Source organism: Mixophyes fleayi, chromosome 5, assembly GCF_038048845.1.
Source record: "Mixophyes fleayi isolate aMixFle1 chromosome 5, aMixFle1.hap1, whole genome shotgun sequence".
Taxonomy (NCBI): Eukaryota; Metazoa; Chordata; class Amphibia; order Anura; family Limnodynastidae; genus Mixophyes; species Mixophyes fleayi.
In genome coordinates, this window is record NC_134406.1 from 193,835,740 (window position 1) to 193,853,885 (window position 18,146).

General features: G+C 37.5%; 2 protein-coding genes across 2 annotated transcripts in view; one reads left to right on the forward strand and one right to left on the reverse strand.

The window, feature by feature from the left end:
- Nucleotides 1–2,408, reverse strand: part of TSHZ1 (teashirt zinc finger homeobox 1) — a 77,225-nt gene extending 74,817 nt beyond the window's left edge. The window contains exons 1-2 of the mRNA XM_075213218.1: nucleotides 2,066–2,408; nucleotides 1–298 (exon numbers count right to left, since the gene is read on the reverse strand). The exon at nucleotides 1–298 is cut by the window's left edge and continues 620 nt beyond it. The gene's annotated coding sequence lies outside the window, so the exon portion shown is untranslated. The remainder of the gene's footprint in view (nucleotides 299–2,065) is intronic.
- Nucleotides 1,951–15,677, forward strand: PTGR3 (prostaglandin reductase 3). The gene is made up of 2 exons (XM_075213219.1): nucleotides 1,951–2,911; nucleotides 14,247–15,677. Exons 1-2 carry the CDS (start codon nucleotides 2,652–2,654, stop codon nucleotides 15,169–15,171), a joined length of 1,185 nt encoding a protein of 394 aa, XP_075069320.1. The 5' UTR covers nucleotides 1,951–2,651; the 3' UTR covers nucleotides 15,172–15,677.
- The last annotated feature ends 2,469 nt before the right edge of the window (nucleotides 15,678–18,146 follow it).

Sequence of the window (18,146 nt, forward strand, 5' to 3'; positions counted from 1 at the left end):
CTGCCTTCAGCTCATGGATCTGGGCTTTCTGTGGATTGCGAGAGCTTGTTCATTTCTGCTTTTTCTTTCCCAGCAGCTGGCTGACTCCCGTGTGTCCTCTCCGTCTTAGCATTTAATGGCAGAGCAGGGATGTAGTAACACAAGAAGAGCAGAGATACATACACTGGGTGGCTTCTCCACCTTCCAGCATCCCCGGGAATTACTTCCTATTCTTCTTCCTCAATGATCATTGATACAAATGCATGCTGTCAGGTAGGGTGCATTTTCAAAAAACAAATGGTATGTTTATGATCTTGATCTGCAATAAAAAAGCACACAAAAAAAAATAAGATTGTTGCAAATGTAGGTTTAAAAGAGTTAGTAAAATATGGATTTTCAGTGCGCTGGAGTGAAGTGATCACAGGCTGTGCATAAACTCCAGGGAGAGGAAGAGATCCAGCGTCCCTCTCTTCTTTTTTTCAGTGTAATATAACACACACATTCAGATCCCTGGGCTTCTCAGACACTCTCAACTGATAGACAGACACATCGAGCTGCCTTTCCTGCTTCACTTAGTTACTCCTCCTCCTCCTGCCAACGTCACCCTGACACTTTCATACACATCTCACACAAACCACACCTGTCAATCTATTTAATTGCTTTGTTTTCATTTCTACCATGTCAGTTTCTCTCTCTTTCTCTCTATCCCTCTTTGAAGATAAACAGCAAGACAATGTTAAAGAAGACATGATACATCAATAGAATAGAAATGTCAAATCCCTGATTGGAGACTTTTTTTTTTTGGAGATTTTTATTCATGCAATTGCTTATTCATTAATAAACAGGGAATCTGTACATTATAAAATCTAGGATTGAACACCCCTCCGGACAGGGTTGTCAATAACCAATATATCTACCTAATGTATTGTACCTAACTGTATAGTCCCTTAGGTATCATTTTATTGAATATTGTGGTGCTTTTGAAATAATGTTATAGTAAACAATAACTATATTAAAATAAATAAATAATATACACCTATTCTCACTTTGTTTTAACAAATTAGTATGTTGTACGAATATATTCATTTATAAATAATTACATGTCACATTCTGTTAATGAGATGGTTCCTATTTTATCAGTATATTCTTTTGTATAGTATTATTTAGATAGTGACAAACATTACACAATAAGGTTTCAATCAGCACAGTAGTGTCTGGGTATGAGTGACATGTATATAAGAGATATTGGGAAGCAATTTGTTATCAGGCATTCCAGCCTAATTGCTATGTGCTAGAAGGAACATATTTCTCAAAGTGTTAACAGTAGTAAAGTGCTGAGTGATGTCACAGATTATTACACATTTTAGTAGCTCTGTTTGTGGCTAAGGGTAAGAGGGTCTCATTTTAGTCCACCATGGTTCTGAAACAGTTAATATCTAGGCTGTAAGTTTTGCTGAAGTTTAAGTAAAGCCTTTAATTCACATGACTGTGAATCATCAGACACTAGAGGGTGAATTCCTGACAGTATGTAAAGTGTTTCCTCCAAATAAAAACCACTAGCTGAGGGCAGGGGAGCATTGCCCAGTGCACCAAGCAGGGGGCTGAGGAGAGCACACTAGGACTATATGCCCGGCCTGTCCCACTCAGACACGTGCAGCATTCCTCTACGGAAGGGCCCCACACAAGAGGTCCCTTTGATGTAGAGGTTCCCACCTCCAGACATGAAAGGCTTCCCCAACAGCTGGCTTCTCAGGGCTGATTTGTATCACCTTGTGAGGGAAGTGAGCATCTCACATGGGAAGGGGAGGGACCACACCATTGCTCCTGGGCACCGTAAATGAATAACACGTTACGCTCAAAACTTTTTCCTCAAAGCCCGACCACACACTTTTTTTTTTTTTTTTTTACTTAACAGTTCATGAATCACAGTGCTTATTAACCCCTTCTTTCCCAATATTGTTGGTGTGGTTTATTAAGCCATGAGGGAGGGATGGTTTCCTATAAACATGCTGCTTGTTGCCCCCACTGAGGAAAGGATCACAAAGAACTGGATATGCGGTTGTCATTATATTACTTAAAAACTTACCTTGGATAATAGGAACAATTTAGCAGGCAATCTGCACTGAGCTGCTTATTGGATTGCTGTGCCTCAGGCATTTGCTTTGTATTCAGCAACCTCTTGTGTGATTTAGGAGAAATGAACAACTGTCTATGCAGGTTAGTAAAAGAAGTAAGAGCCAGTCATAACTTTCCTGCTTGTGCATGTGGGGGATCGGCAGTGAGACGGTTTGGTAACAACATGCTACAGAGATAGTGGGAGGCTCACAGCCAGAGCTCAACTTTCTTCCTGTTTCATTTTAGTGACGGTGCAGAAGATCAGCTCCAGGGGATTTGGCTGCTTCTTTATCTGCTGCCTTTTTTCCCCTCTCCACTTTCCTTCCTGAAGGTTTGGGAAAGAAAAGGGGGTGGGAGGGACACAGGCAACAGCAAGGCTGTGTCAGTTTTGCATTGAGAGACCCGCCTAATTATTTGTTTCGATTGCATAGTGCTTCGCTCTTGCCTGTGCAGCAGCAGCAGGCTGGGTGTCTAAGCCGGCCTGGTGCAGAGTGAACGGCGGCAGCAGCAGCAGGACGTGGGCTGGCCTGCTCAGAGTGTAAAGTGCACCAACAGACATGAGCATGCAGCGTGCCAGAGCGGGGCTGAGCTTGCTGGGCACAAGACCGTGGGCACTAATCTGTTCTCCTGGTGCTCGGCCCATCGTGGACATGTCTTACTCACACCACTTTGTGGATTTCCAAGGCTCTTCTATCCCTACCTCCATGAAAAAGCTGCTGGTTACTCAACTGAGCCCTGACTTCAGAAAGGCTGTTACTTTAATGCCCAGTGTGCCAGTGCCTGTTCCAGGGGATGGAGATCTCCTCATCAGGAACCGGTAAGCAACTTAATATTACTGTATTTCTACACCAGTGCACATAGTTGGAAATGTCACCCTGTGGTATACATTAAAAACCTGCAGTACTCTTTGGTTCCCTTGTCCTTCCAGAATGACTTTAGCTGACACGCCCCCATCAGCAGATATATGAACTGACAGCTAATAATCATTTGTTGTTATATGAAATATTAAATAAGTTTATTCCACCTATGCTACCAGACTTTTCATACTATGGTTTATATTATGCATAGCAGTTTTGCACTCCAGTAAGAGCAGAAACTAGATACCCAAGTTTTGTACTACAACCTCCAACATGTACAATAAGCATTTGGTGATGGGAATTTATGTACTACACGACATCATCAAGCCAGACTTTCAGCACACTGAGTGGAGTTCTTTCAATATTCTGCTACTATATATAGAAAAAAATTACAATTAAAAAAAAAAAAAAGTTTGAATGCAGACTCAAGTTCACTTACACCCCAACACATAAAACATTGTTTTGTTTTTTCATCCTTCACAGCCCAGCTTCTTTCTTTTTCCTTCCTGTGATCCCAAAATAAGTTGTACCAGCCGCCATCTGGCGACTGTTAATTTTATTTTACCATCATTCTTTTCAGCACCCTGCCAGATTCTGCCTTGCACACACGCATGCCCTGACACTTCTGTAGATCTGCTGCCAAATGACAAGACACTTTTTCTTACCTGGCTTTCAGGAATAGCATATTTCGTGGGAGGGGTGTGTTGCATGTTGGCAGCACATGAGATGCAAAGCAGCTGGGTTGATAATCCAGAGACGGGTGTAAAGTTACTCCCAGGATCCGGAGAGTGAGGTCTACTCATCCATTAAGGAGCGAGTGATCCCTCTGAGAGGTGTTTGTTCAGTACGTCACTAACCTTTAGGAAGCACTGAATCAACAGGAAGGGAAATCACTCCTTGCAGTCCAGTCTCTTGTCTCCTAGTGTTGCCTCTCTTTACCATTTCCATCATCCTGATCATCGCCCTCCTTACCCCTGGGAAACGCAACCTAGAGGCAGAATAGCAGAAATAATCAAGATACTGGAGCACATCAATTATCAATGTGTTTTGGTTTTATTATTAGTTATCTCATTTTTTTCCAGATTTTTTCCATGACAGATTAGACAAAATAGATGTACTTAGTTCAAGTGTTTATGGCTTTCATGTACATTTTTAATTGGGCATGCATTCTTTCCTAATGTAATTTTAAAAACCAAGCAGTTAACCCTTTGTTTATAGGGGTGAACCATGTAAAATTAGGTTAGTTTTCTAAAAAAAAAACAACAATATTTTCTGCAAATAGCTAACAAATTGTGAAAAACAGATCTACTAGATAATTATTTTTTTACATTCATACATTTTATAGTGGAAGAAAAGGGGTAGGCATTATTTGTGAGCATAATGCTCGCATGTTGCTCTAGGGATTCCTGCTAACAATGGCTTTTATTTTTTTGTTTACAAATAATTCTAAATCATTTTACCAAGCGTTACAAATAATACAATGCTCCCAAGGACCTGAAAATTTTCTTGATGTGAGACAATTCTGAAATCATCTTACACTATATCCATATTCTAAAGCTGCTGGTTTAGGTGTTCCCAGAAAGATAAATATTTCCCAGTAGTATATAATATTAACAATTCTTATCTTTTTTCTCTTTTTCTACAATTAACCTTGTGTACATAAAACAAAATTGCCTACCCTTTTACATCTCCCCATTTGGTTCTGTATAAGAGATATACAATATAATTGTGGCCCTAGAGTTTAATTGGGTGAATTGCTCATTTTTATTTTAACACAACCTTCCCCCCCCCCCCCCCCCCACGCACACATTTTACACACACATATTTTGTACGTGTGATTTTAAAGTACAATTCTTTCCCACTTTTTACATTGGTGTGTGTGTGTGTGTGTGTGTATATATATATATATATATATAATTATAAAATGGTAAATACACCACGCTTCTTAAACAAAAAGAGAAGCAATGTGGGTGTGGCAAGTTTTTGCCACCTTTGCTAAATGATTTGGGAACACCCTAGAGTTTTGTCGTATTTTGTGAATCGACAGCTGCCATGAATGTAAATATTGCAGCTGAACCTAAGCTAACCTGAAGACTTGTCCCCTTTTCTAAAAACAAAAAAGCATCTCTGACTTTTAAATTTAAATATGTCCTGTTTTACGCTTCTCTCCTATTTATTTTTCTAAAAATGCTCATCGCAGGCATTGTAAAGCTTTCCATTTTTGTGTCCATGTGTTGCCATCATTTGTTTTGTTTTTTTTGTTTTTTTTACCCTGGGCTTGAAATGGCATGCCTGCTATTTTTATAGCAACCAATTTTGATTCAACAATATTTCATGGCATGTAACCAAAATAGTTTTTTTATTTTATTATTTTACTAAAAAATAATATATATTGTGGCACAGGGAACTTTTTAATGCAAAATTTAATTACGGTATTACGAACAGCTTTTTTTTATTTATTTTTTTTATTTTTTTTTAAAGTAATATTTTGTTCATGAAAGAAAAAGAGATTTCATTTATATTTGGGGCGCTTTGTTAATTTAAATGATTTTCTTTATTACTTAAACATCTGGCCTTTCCAATCATTTTTTTTTATACAATAGAGCCTTTTTTTTTTTTCATCACAATTGAGCTGTACCAGATTTGTTTTTCCCCCATACTTGGTTTGTCTTGTTTTATTTTACATTGCAGATTATACTGTACAAGGCTCCACTAATGTTGATATGGATGAACTTGACTGACAATGCATCTATTCAACACGACTTTGTTAACACTTTTTATGAGTTTGCTCTACTTTCTATGAGTGCTGTAAATAAATAAATATATATTATATTACACACACACACAATCTTGATGGTCATATAATGTAATCTGTGACAACTCTGCGTTGAATATAATTGTGATAAAAATAATTTAAGAACAAGAAGATCTTTAAAATTAAATTTAAGTGATTATATGATTACAACTGTTATGTTACATGATTATTTTTCTTACAAATGTGTTAATTATAATTAAATATGCACATATTTCTGTGTAGGGATTACTAGTACCAATCAATTAATACTTAATTTTTTTTTTCTTCAAGCCAAATTTATAAATCTTTTAAGCAAATGGGAAAATGTTTACTGTTATTCTGCAAATACTTGGTAAATGAATTACAAATACTGATGGACATGAAAGTTACCAGATAAATTAAAATATTACGGTATTTACATTTATTTAAAATCCATTTAATTGTAGTTGACATTTTGTAAATGAAATACCCAGCTATTTAAAATGTACACCAGCATTTCATAGCAATTAAATGGGTAGTATGCAATGCGGTAATTATTTGAAAGAGAAAAGGAACTAGTGTCATTATCTTCTGCAGGTATTAGTCTAGTTGTTATAGCGCAAGCATTTATTGGAGCACTGAACAATGGCTATAGAGTGTAATATCTCTGTAGCTTTACAGAAAGTCATCTATTGCTCATTTGCAGATCTGGATGTATTTTGCAGTATTGTTCTGTCGTGTGTCTGATCTATTGGAACCCCTTTAACTACTGCAAATGGAAGGGTTTGGGAAATTAAGTGAGGCTTAACCATACTCCAAAATACCTTAGGGCAACCACAAGCACATGACCTGTTATATCAGTCAACCGATGGCTACCTGAAGTTATTCCTGTCTGATTCCAATAAGCATCATTTTGCCTGTTTTCACACTATGCTTTTGACCCATGAAGGAGAGGAATTTCTTGCACACAACTTTTGTATGATGTAGACAGTTCTTGATTGTATTTGGCCTCAGTACTTTTATTTGTATGTTATATTTACTGGATCCACTCCCTCCTTCTCCACTATACATTTATTTGTTTTGATTCAGGTCTAGTTTGTTTAAATGTAAAGACAAAAAAATTCTCCCTGACAGCTAATGTATTATCGTCGAGTTCTTGCTAGAAGTCTTGTTCTTTTCTGTGTCTGAGCTAGAGCTGGTTAAAAATTGTTACTGTATGTCTCCTCTAACACTGTATTCCACCTCTTCTCGGTCTCCCTTTGTTTTTGTTTTTTTTAACTTGTAAAGTTTGGTTGCTTTATTTCATGTTCTTTTTCATGTATTGAAAATTATCATTGCAAGTTTATTTATGGCTTAATTTTCTCCACATAAATAAGCGACACTAAATTTGTCTTTCTTTTAGTGACCACTAAAGTGACCTATCGGTGCTGAGGAAGGTGGAAACAATAGGTGTTGGATACCAAGCTTTGATTTATTGTTATTTTCCCAGCAATTAACCCCCTTTACAGTTGTAGGCGCCTGCAGCTTGTTTTGCTGACACTTCAAACACTATAGGGGTTAATATGCTGTGCCCCCAGCTCTTCTCTCTCTACCGGATTCCTCCCCCCTCCTTTTAGTAGAAGCTGTGTAGAGATTGGAGTTTTCCCTCTGGTCATTCAGTCCCCAGTGTGTCTGTAGTGTGTAGAGAGAGTATGAGTCCAGTCTGGGTCTCTCGCAAGACATTTCTTTTGTTGATGAAGCCTTTCAGACAGTTAAGGGTTAATATAGTTGTACTCCTTGTATCCAGAAACCCACAATCCAGGCTGCTCTTTACTGTAGGCTTCGTATCAAGTATTAACTACTTCAAGCATAAAACATATTTTTTTTTTCCCAGTAAACCCCACTTACTTAGCTGAGGTGCTCTGTTTATCGGATAATGTTTGTTTTAATACATACAGTTGCACATAAATACAAACAGTCATATTACCGATGGAAATTTTTGTATACATTGGGATTTAAGAAATATTCAATAACATCACCTCGCATTTTAGCATACATACTGTATGCTTTCGTATGTAATGAAATAAATGTTTTGTATATCTCAGTGATATATTAAAACTTACACTTTAATATTACCCAAATTGTTACTTTCCTTCTCCTCTGGTGCTTTCTCTCATAATTATCTATTAAAATCTATCCCATTCTTTGTCAGAAATTGTATTAGCAACAACCTTTTCAGATGTCCATTTGGGTTTGCAAACAATTATCTGTGCTAGTTCGTGGGGGGTGGGGTGGGAGCATAATTACAGTGTGATGGTGGAATTAAATAGGAGACCTAAACTATGTGTTTGTTTTTTATCCCTCTCCATAAAGTTGCAATACGTATTGTCCACAAACCAATGCATGAGGTTGCACAGGAATGTCACACAAAAAGGCATTCATAGTGGTCATAATGGTCATGAACCCCCCCCCCTCCCCCCCTGCGTAACATGTAAACACTTTATAAATATAGGATGATGATAATATACATAATAAATATACATGTTCCCATGACTGAACAGAGTACTATGTTTCTCCTCATATAGCTCCTAGCTTGCGAGTCACAAGTTCTCTAATGTCTACATAATTAAGAATATAGTAACGGAATGTTCTATCCTCTCCAGCCTGAGGTAAGGTACTTCAGATCCTAGTTTTGAAACTCAATGAAAGCCGCGTATTTCCTGGTTCTGAACTGTTAATCTTATACATGTGCAAGGCATGAAAAAGCTTCAAGGTCCTCTGGTTTTACCACTGAATGAGGGAGGGAGACAGAGATTATTTGTAGCAAGAAACTACAATAAATATATGGTTTCATACCTGGGCACCATCACATGCTTACTTTTATTTCTTTTATTTCTTTGTTGGCCCATTTGCTACTTCATGAAGGGCTATTGCCTAGGGCCGCTAACTTCACTTCTAAATCAGGATTTCCGATTCCCATTGTGACATTAATACGATTACCTCTATATTGATTTGAAGTTTTTTAAATTGGTGAATGTTACTGGAATCTTAATTAATTGAGCTTCATTTATTTATTTACGATCTGATCCATATTATTTACAACCGAAAGACTGTTTCTGCCCGCCTGTCTGGGAAAATCATGTATGTCTTTTGGGCACCTTAATGTATTTGTCCGTGTATACAAGACGTCCTGTCATTTTGAAAGCTTATAATTATGTGCATACAATATTGTCATCTTATCTCTTGCATGTTTTCAGGTATTTCATCCTTTCAGGACTATACCAATTCTCACGTTTGTCATGCGTCCGTAACACAGGAATATCTTTTTTTTTTTTTTTCTTATTACTTATTTTACCATACATGCCGAACGTGTATACTTTCTTTGAGCTATTGGACATAGCTCAAAGAAAGTATCCACCTGGACGGTGGATTCCCATCACCCCCCATGCTTCATTTTTCATACATTTACCTATTGTGTCATGGTTTTTTTTTTGGGGGGGGGGGGGGTTAGGGTTGAGAACCCCATGAAGGTGAAAGGATAGACATATTAGGTACCTATTTAAAGCATGTCATCTTTTATTGAGATTAATACGTTAAAACATGCGATAACTTGGAATTAAATGTCAGTGACCTCTAAGTTAATGTCCAAGCATGTTGGCATATGTTCTAACATCAGGGATACTGTGATAATGCAATTTGGGAATTGGATACAGGGACCTTCCTTCCAACAGGGAGATCCCAGAGATGATGTCTCCTAAATGTAGTAAGGCTATATGTCACTTTTCATACTTGCAAAGTGCCCCATAAAGTAAAGTTATGGATTTTGAATTTTCTGTATATGTAGATTTAAGCTATAGTTTTAGTTAGTACAAGTTCTATTGTAAAATGACTTTGTTAAAATGGCGTTAGTTTCTCATAATGTGCCTGCTGAATAGGAACAGCATATACTTGAGAGATTGTTTCCTCTTCATCATTTGCGCTTGATATAACTTAACCAAGTTTCAAAAAAATGCTTGTGATCTGTCATTTTATTTTGTGAGGCATTGTCACCAGTGTCTACAAACACAGATTGCCAAATGATTTCAATCCATTACTTGTTTTTTAAGTAAGTTTGACAGTGCACAAGCTGCACGTTCACTTCTATTCATTAGCACATTTCACCTTTTCCTCTGCACCAGATTTTGGTTTATGACAGGGTGGTAATGTTTCATCCTCATCTCATCTCACCACGATTGAGCATGGGATGAAAGTCCATCCTTATCCTCATCATCCCTCAGAAGATTGCTGTCACATCGCAGTACTACTAGCCTAGTGCTCCTTCTCCAACGTATGTGATTTGCTGATGCCACTTAATTGTAATTTCATATGTCTTTATTAATTGTATAGTGCCACCATATTACGTGGCGCTTTGAAGAGAACATTGAATCCTTCGTATCGGTCCCTGTTCCATTGGAGCTTAAAGTCGATCCTACAGCCCAAGCACTCTGAGTTAGCAATGCTTACCACCGTACCACAATATCCTCAGCCTGCAACTAAATAGAGAAAGATAATTTGATACAGGGCATGAAGATACAGAAGTTTAATTATCATGTGAACATGGACTAGCTTGTCCACTGTATGCATATGTGTACACCAACAACTTATGATGCCAATGACCAGAACAAAAAAGTGTGTTTTGATCAAGTCAATGCACCAGTTGTTATCACAATTATTGTCTGGATATTTGTACAATTAGGTTTATGGCTCATAAATGTGCAGTTGAAAAGTAAATACTTTTTCATAATCTAGCTGTCACGACTTAGTATAGCGTACCTGCTATCGTTGGCACCACTCGAAGGAAGGTGCGGAATCTAACGTGCCCCTGGTATTCACCAGGGACCCCGCAAGGGGGTATGGACTCAGCTGCAGGAGAAACGCAGGTCGCAGTCCTTCCACGAGCAGATAGCGAAGCACGAGAAGAGTTGTCAGACAAGCCGGTTCGGTAACGGTGCAAGCAATGAAGGTGCACAAGGAGAATCCGAAGGGAAGGTGAGTCAAGGAAGATCCAAAAGGGGTAGTCAAAGGCAATCCGGGTCGCAGGCAGGCAAATATCAGGAGACAAGCAATGAACTGGAACACTGAGGAAAACGCTGGAGGCAGGTATGGACCTGAAACTCTGGCACTCTAGGAGGGGTTTAAATATAATTGTGGGCCAATGAGAGGTCAGCACCGCAGCGCTGTCATAATTAGCGCCATCGCGCTTCGGAGGATAGCGTCCCGTTGCCAACGGGAACGCTCTGATGTGTCCGTAGCCGAGTGGCCGGAGATGACGCGCCTGCGCTAGAGAGGATGCACAGGCGGCCGTCCCGGGGATCGCGGGCGACGCTTGAAACTAGCTACTAGTATAGGGCTGATATGTTGGCCTTTGCTGGACAGTACTTTTTGGGACTGGAAACCAATAACTTAGAATGTTTCTTGGTAGGAATAAAGATCCTAACAATATTTACTGGATTTGGAAACCACAGGGAAGTAAAGGGTGACTTGCAGGCCTCACCTCATTTTGGTGTCCTGATATCTAATATAAGAAACACACTAGAAGCATTGTTCTATTGTAGTCTTTGACTAATGGTTCACTTCACCTGGTCTGAGCAAATGCCGAAAAATGCCTTTTACCCATACAGTTTAATTAATATTTGCACAAAATAAGTTGGAAATAAAAACAAGAACTAAATATAATATTTTCTTTTAAGAAAAAGATAAAAACCTAAATGGTGTTGAGCTATGTGATTAATGAGGAAAGGATATTGCAGTTGGTGACAATTTGTTCATTCACAGATTACCACAGCTGACAATTCATTTTAAAATTCCAGTATCTTCCCCCAGTTGATTTGAAAGGTATCAACTGTTTTAAGAAGTATCTCCTATTACATTTTATTCAGCACAGCAAGATATAAGTGTATTGTGGTAAAAAAAAAACCCAGAAGATAATGTTCACAATATACTAACACGCTTGGGTAACTGTGGTTAGTTGCGATTGTGCTATTTCTATTAGTTTGCAGCATTTGAATGATATTCAAATAGTATGGCTGTTGCATAGCATTTCAGTGTCCTAAAACTACAGAAATTTTACAGAGCCAGAAAATGGTGACATACCAGCACATATTTTAAAAGGAAAGTCGGAAAACATTAGTATAACAAAGTTAATATTATTGCATTGGTTTGTAAGACGCCACAGTGATCCATATGACCGGATTTTTAGGAAAACAGGGCATACATATAACAAGGTGGGCATTAAAAAGTGTAGGGAAGGCCCTGCTTATGAGAGCTTACAATCTTATGGGGATTAGTCACTGTTGATTTGAAAGCTGTGTCCTGTATCTATGGTTTTTATAAGCTATCATCCTAATCAAACAAACACAGTATACTAAACTGCACTAGGTGGCTGGTAAAGGCTGCAGTGTTGTGGCAATAGCTCAGCAAAGCCTCTCCTGGTAAGTTGGCCTCAGCCAAGTAGTGGTGGTCATGTAGATTCATGTGTACAATTTACCGTCTGGTCTGTGCTCTTCATCTGTCAACCATCTGCTGAAAAGATTGTGATCTGTCTACGCTGCTGGTCAGGAGTGCATACACACTTCCAAATTTGCCCGACATCATTCCATCATTTATCGTAATTTTTAAGGAAGTTTACAAAACCAAATCAAGCGATACAATGTGCTTTTGTACAATTAAAACATGATCGTGGGAGTGTGCACACGAATGCAATATCTGACCAAACGGTCGTTTATCATGTGATCTGCATGATAATTGCATGAATTTTCTGTTGTGTGTGTACCCAGCTTTACAAGCAATAACAAACACATTTAACAATATAGTGATCTAATGATACCTGTTTTTCTGTGAAATAATATTGTTTAGTTTGTTTGCTCTGGATAACAGACATTTCTATGAAGCCTTGGAACAGTCTTCTGTGCCCACTCCAACTTCAAATAATGTGTTTTTCTGTGTAGTAGTTTCATAATAGTGCCAACATCTTCTGCATTACTGTAAATACATATAGAGCATTGTAAAATTATATAATTTTACATTTCAACAAAGCTGAAAAACCTGTGCAATGAACTTATAATATAATGTACAAAGTAAAGAAACGATATGTAAATTGACAGCTTTTGTATTGCAAGTCCGATTGTGGTGTGCGGAGCCAGTTATTATAGGGTCAGTTTAGAGACTTGTCTTGAGAGAGGAGTCTTGAGGAAGCTTTTAAAAGCTTGAAGACTTGTGCGTGTCAGTTGGCATAAAGAAGATCGTTCCGTGGAATAGTCGCAGCATGAAAGAAATCCTGGAGGTGTTACTGAGCAGAGGTGATAAAAGAGGAAGAGAGGGGGCAGTCATGTGTAGAGTAGAGGTTCACCGATACATTTCTTGAATAAGCTTAGCAGATATTATTTAAAGATGAAATTATCCTTTACGTATGTAATGGGGATGCGGATATGACAAGAATTCAGTTAATTATCAGAAATTACAGATAACCACTTAAATAAGGATACATCTATTTGGATATTATATGTGATATGTAGATTTTGAGAGGGTGGATGTTTTGCCAACTGATTTGCCCCAGGCAATCTTATGGAACAGTGCTTTCCATCATTTCCTCTGGTATTCCTAAATATATGGTAGCAGTATTCTCCCCAGAAAATGTTTGCCAGCCGGGTGGCATTAAGATGTAGCCGGGTGGGGGCAGTTGTAATACTATTGAAAAATGTTTGAGGTTCTTGCCCACACCTGCCAGCACTAGTTTGACTGGTGGCCTATGGTCTAACACACACTGCTAGCTGTAGTCCTCACATAGTGTCTGTTCTAATAGGAAAATCAATGGTTTATTCTATTATAATAGAACTCTGTTGGGCTCCAAGAGCCGGGTCGTAAGTAAAAAGTTGGATGGAGCACCCGGGATAATAGGTGCTGGGGAGAACAGTGGGCAGAAATTAATGTTTGCAGCCTGTCTGTGACTCAAAAATATTTGGATTGATACATGGTATGCAAAGTGCTACAAATTAGTAAGTAAAAACTTGCAGACCTTCCACGATGGCTCCTAGCAGTTCATGTTGACCCCTTACCTCAGATTGTTTCATCTGTTCTTAGTAGAAATAAGGCAGCTCCTGGGTTTCAAATGCAAATCTAGTTTTATTTAATCAACATTTCAGTTTGGCCAACAACACACCATCATATAAGTCAAGTTAAAAAATACATACAAAATGTTATGTCAAGTTAATCTAGAATTTATAGGTTTTTATACTGCCCAGGGAACCTGTCAAATGTTGGCATTCTAAAACTAGTTTATGCATTAGTCTGTTTCTGACAATTAGTCAGTATATTATTTTGGACTAACTTTGTATGTTTTAATGTACTTGCAGACCAGTTTATTATATTCTGCAATAGGCATGTTTCTATATAACATTTATATATAGCAGTGCTAAATATGATTTTGAAATTGTTGAAAGAAATAAATAAATCAAAGTTTGAGATATTTATCCTTTTTTTTTTTTTTTTTTTCTTTTTATCTGTAGGTACATTGGTATCAATGCATCGGACATAAACTTTTCATCTGGTCGATACGATACATCTGTGAAGCCTCCATTTGATATTGGATTTGAAGGAATTGGTGAAGTTGTAGCCTTGGGACTCAGTGCTAGTAAAACCTTTACAGTTGGTCAACCTGTGGCTTATGTCAAATTCGGTTCCTTTGCCGAGTATACAGTCATACCAGCTAACATTGCCATTCCAGTGCCTTTAGTGAAGCCAGAGCTTTTAACTTTGCTTGTGAGTGGCACAACCGCCTACATCAGTCTCAAACAGTTCGGGCACTTGTCTGATGGGAAGAAAGTTTTGGTGACTGCTGCAGCTGGTGGAACAGGGCAATTCGCTATACAACTTGCAAAACATGCTAAATGCTATGTTATTGGCACATGCTCTTCTGAAGAGAAAGCAGGATTCTTAAAATCTATTGGCTGTGATCTTCCAATAAACTATAAATCTGAAAATGTAGCTTCAGTCATCAAGAAAAAATTTCCAGAGGGAGTAGACGCTGTGTACGAGTCTGTTGGTGGAGAAATGTTTGATATGGCCGTAAACTGTTTGGCGACAAAAGGTCACCTTATAGTTATTGGCTTTATTTCTGGGTATCAAACACCTCAAGGTATTTTGCCCATTAAAGCGGGGGCTTTACCTGCAGTATTATTGCGCAAATCTGCCAGCGTTCATGGCTTTTTCTTGAACCATTATTTGTCTGAATACAAAGAAGCCATAATGGCTTTGGTGAAATTGTACCAAAGTGGGAAGCTGGTTTGTGAAGTGGACAATGGAGAGCTATCTCCAGAAGGCAAGTTTACTGGCTTGGAGTCTGTTTTCCATGCTGTAGATTATATGTACACAGGGAAAAACATTGGGAAAATTGTAGTTGAATTACCTCACCTTGTGAACAGCAAGCTGTAAAAACAGAACAATGATATAAATCACAAGAGAAAATGGTACTTTCTGCCGGGAAATGTCTATAACATGTTGTCACTAATGGATAGTTTATTAAAAAACAGTATCAAGGTGTTGGTAAAATGTTTTCATTAACAGAATAAAAAAAAGCTTACTCATTTTTAAGGTGTTTTTCACCAATAACCTTCCCAGTACCTAAACAAATGAAAAATACACCAGAAATTGTTAGCAAAAGAGTTGCTCCTAGCTGTTAGATCCAATGACTGCTGGGTTGTATTTTATATTTAGGGAATATCATCAACAATTATTTATATAGCACCAGCAAATTCCGTAGTGCTTTACAATTGGGAACACCGTAATAAAACAATACGGGGTAATACAGACAGAGGTAAGAGGGCCCTGCTCACAAGCTTGCAATCTATGGGGATATAAATTTAAATGTTGATTTCTTCACTATTATTATTTTTTTCTGTATAGCTATATATATGTAATAAAAACAATCTGTTTATAAATGTATTTATTGTATTCTATACACGTCCTTTAGGATAGATGAGCCATACATTTTTAAAATATGATTGCTGTTTGTTTATTTTTTACCATTTGAACCAGTAAACAAAAAAGGACAGTGTCATTAAAGCGCAACTATACAGTACAGTAGAAAAGTATTGTTCATCCAGTAATTTGTGTCTAGCATGGCATTGTTGCAGTCTCTTAGAAAAACATATCTGGCTATTATACATAGCTTTCTTTCAGTCTCTTATCCATATATTCTGCCTTGCTTTACTGCTTTCATGGTCTTAACCTTTTCTATATTTATAAAAGCTTTTATTTAAGAGCATTGTTTGTTGGTATACATCCCCACTCAATAAGGATTTTGTTACTAATAATCATCTTATACAAAAGCAACATTCAGCATCCAAATTACCTTTCTAATGTGTGCTTCTTAATATTACCTTGTTCCAATTGCAGAACTTACCAAGCTGATCATTTTCCTTTCAACATGAAGCAATTGTCCAATTACAGGCACATCTTTGCTCCAACTCTACAATATTAACTCTTTACATTTTTAAAACCGTCCCAAATTTTGTTATTTTGATAACTTTTTGACCTTTTACAATATTTACTATTCGTACAAAGAGAAATATCATATGGGATTGCTGTGGCCACCAGATTTTGTTTCTGCATTATTTGCTTACTACACTGCTATATACATAGGTATAATTTTAGAATTGTGTTTGACCTTTGTGGCAATAAATGTTTGCAGCTTTCACTTTTTTTTTTTCCCTTTTGAATCATGGTCACATGTCCTAAATTTTGCTTGTTCTCCCCGTCAGCAAGCCAAAACCCAGATATTCTTCACATTTAATTGTCCTGCTGGAATGTCGTAATGCCTTTTCAAATTAAGGTAGATCTCCACCAGGATATTTTTTAAATAGGAAGCCTGGCCAAGTATAACAGCCATGTCATGTAGAAATATTGTAATTATAGTTTCAGAGGATTTTTTCTCTTTGTAATAGTGCAGAACTAGTGTATTCTTTTTTTTATTTTTTTAAAGTCTCTTTCTACAGAAAGTACCAAACTGTTCTGCCGTTGAGTGCTGATAGTATCTATTTTACAAGATTTACTCATTTTCAAGATTCCTAATGTAGTAGCTAGCATGCATGCACAACAATACAATTTATATGGTAAATGGAACCAAATAATGACTTTACTGAATGTTATGGCTCAGCTGAAGGAAAATGTCACAGTAAATAGCTGCCAAATTATGGATCATGCCAAAGTGTCACAACTGCACTAAAGACAAATGGCACTGAAGGTTATAGCCATTGTGACACTCCTGAATTATGAAACAGAGGACTATCCTCTTGTTAAGAATTTTATGCCCTCATTATAGTAAAGGGTTGTTTGCAGAATAGTTGAAACAACCACTTTACAAAATGCTGACATTGAGTTGTGTGCTTGTTTTAGTATGTATGTATACAATATCTATAGACACTTGTGTACCATATTATGCAGCATATAGTATATGAGAAAATTTGCATAGAAATGAGTGCAGGCAATCTAGGTAGCAAAGAATATACATGCAAATATATAATAAGACATAACAAGACTTGGGCATGAAAGGTAGAGCATAGGAAAAGGCTGGTGTTGCCTATAGCAACCAATCAGATGTTTACATTCAGTTTGTACACTAAAAAAATGATGGAATCTGGTTGTGTTTAATCAACACTACCCTTTTTTTAATACTTTGCACTTGTTTTCATACATGCAACCCAATGTATCTTTATTTATGCAATATCAAATGGGACTGAGGTGTAGCAATGACACATCCAACTGCTATTCTGTCAACATTGTGCTTAACATAAAAACATAACTTTAAAAAAAAAGTTATATTACACAATTGATAAAATGAGTTGTAATTATATTCACTTTTATGCTGTATTATGATTGAAAAGCAGCATGTCAGCTCTAAGCTTCTCTGGAGCGAGGGCTAACTTCTTTTGCATAGAGTTATGATATTTTTATTACAAACTACAATAGTAAAAGTTTTCCATGTTGCCTACCGAATTGTATTGTACAGGAAGGGAGGGTTGTGGGAGAGATCAGACTATTATCTTTTCAAATTTATCTCTTACATGACAGCTGCAATCTCACAAGCAGGGTAGATTTAATATATGCTTATTTCTCATCCGAAGACAGCACAAAAGTTAATAACAATAATGTGCAAATCTTTATCAATTGGGGATATGTTCTGTTGTGTGTACTGTCCAGGGACAAAAGAAAAAAAAAATGCTGAATCCACAAGTGGCACCTGTCACACTTATACAGTAAGACTTGTATCTCTCGTAGTCCTTAATGATCAGGCCCAGTTGCGGAACTACCATTGGTGCACCGCGGCCCATGGAGATAATGGGGCCTGCTGCACTGAGAACTAGCGAGCTATGGGCCCTAGTTCCCTCCTCTCCGCATCCCTGCACTGG

Bases quoted from the DNA above. Each gene is read 5' to 3' on its own strand.
- PTGR3 (XM_075213219.1), top strand. From the start codon at position 2,652: ATGAGCATGCAGCGTGCCAGAGCGGGGCTGAGCTTGCTGGGCACAAGA. The intron at 2,912-14,246 runs GTAAGCAACTTA...TTTTATCTGTAG, and splicing joins GATCTCCTCATCAGGAACCG to GTACATTGGTATCAATGCAT.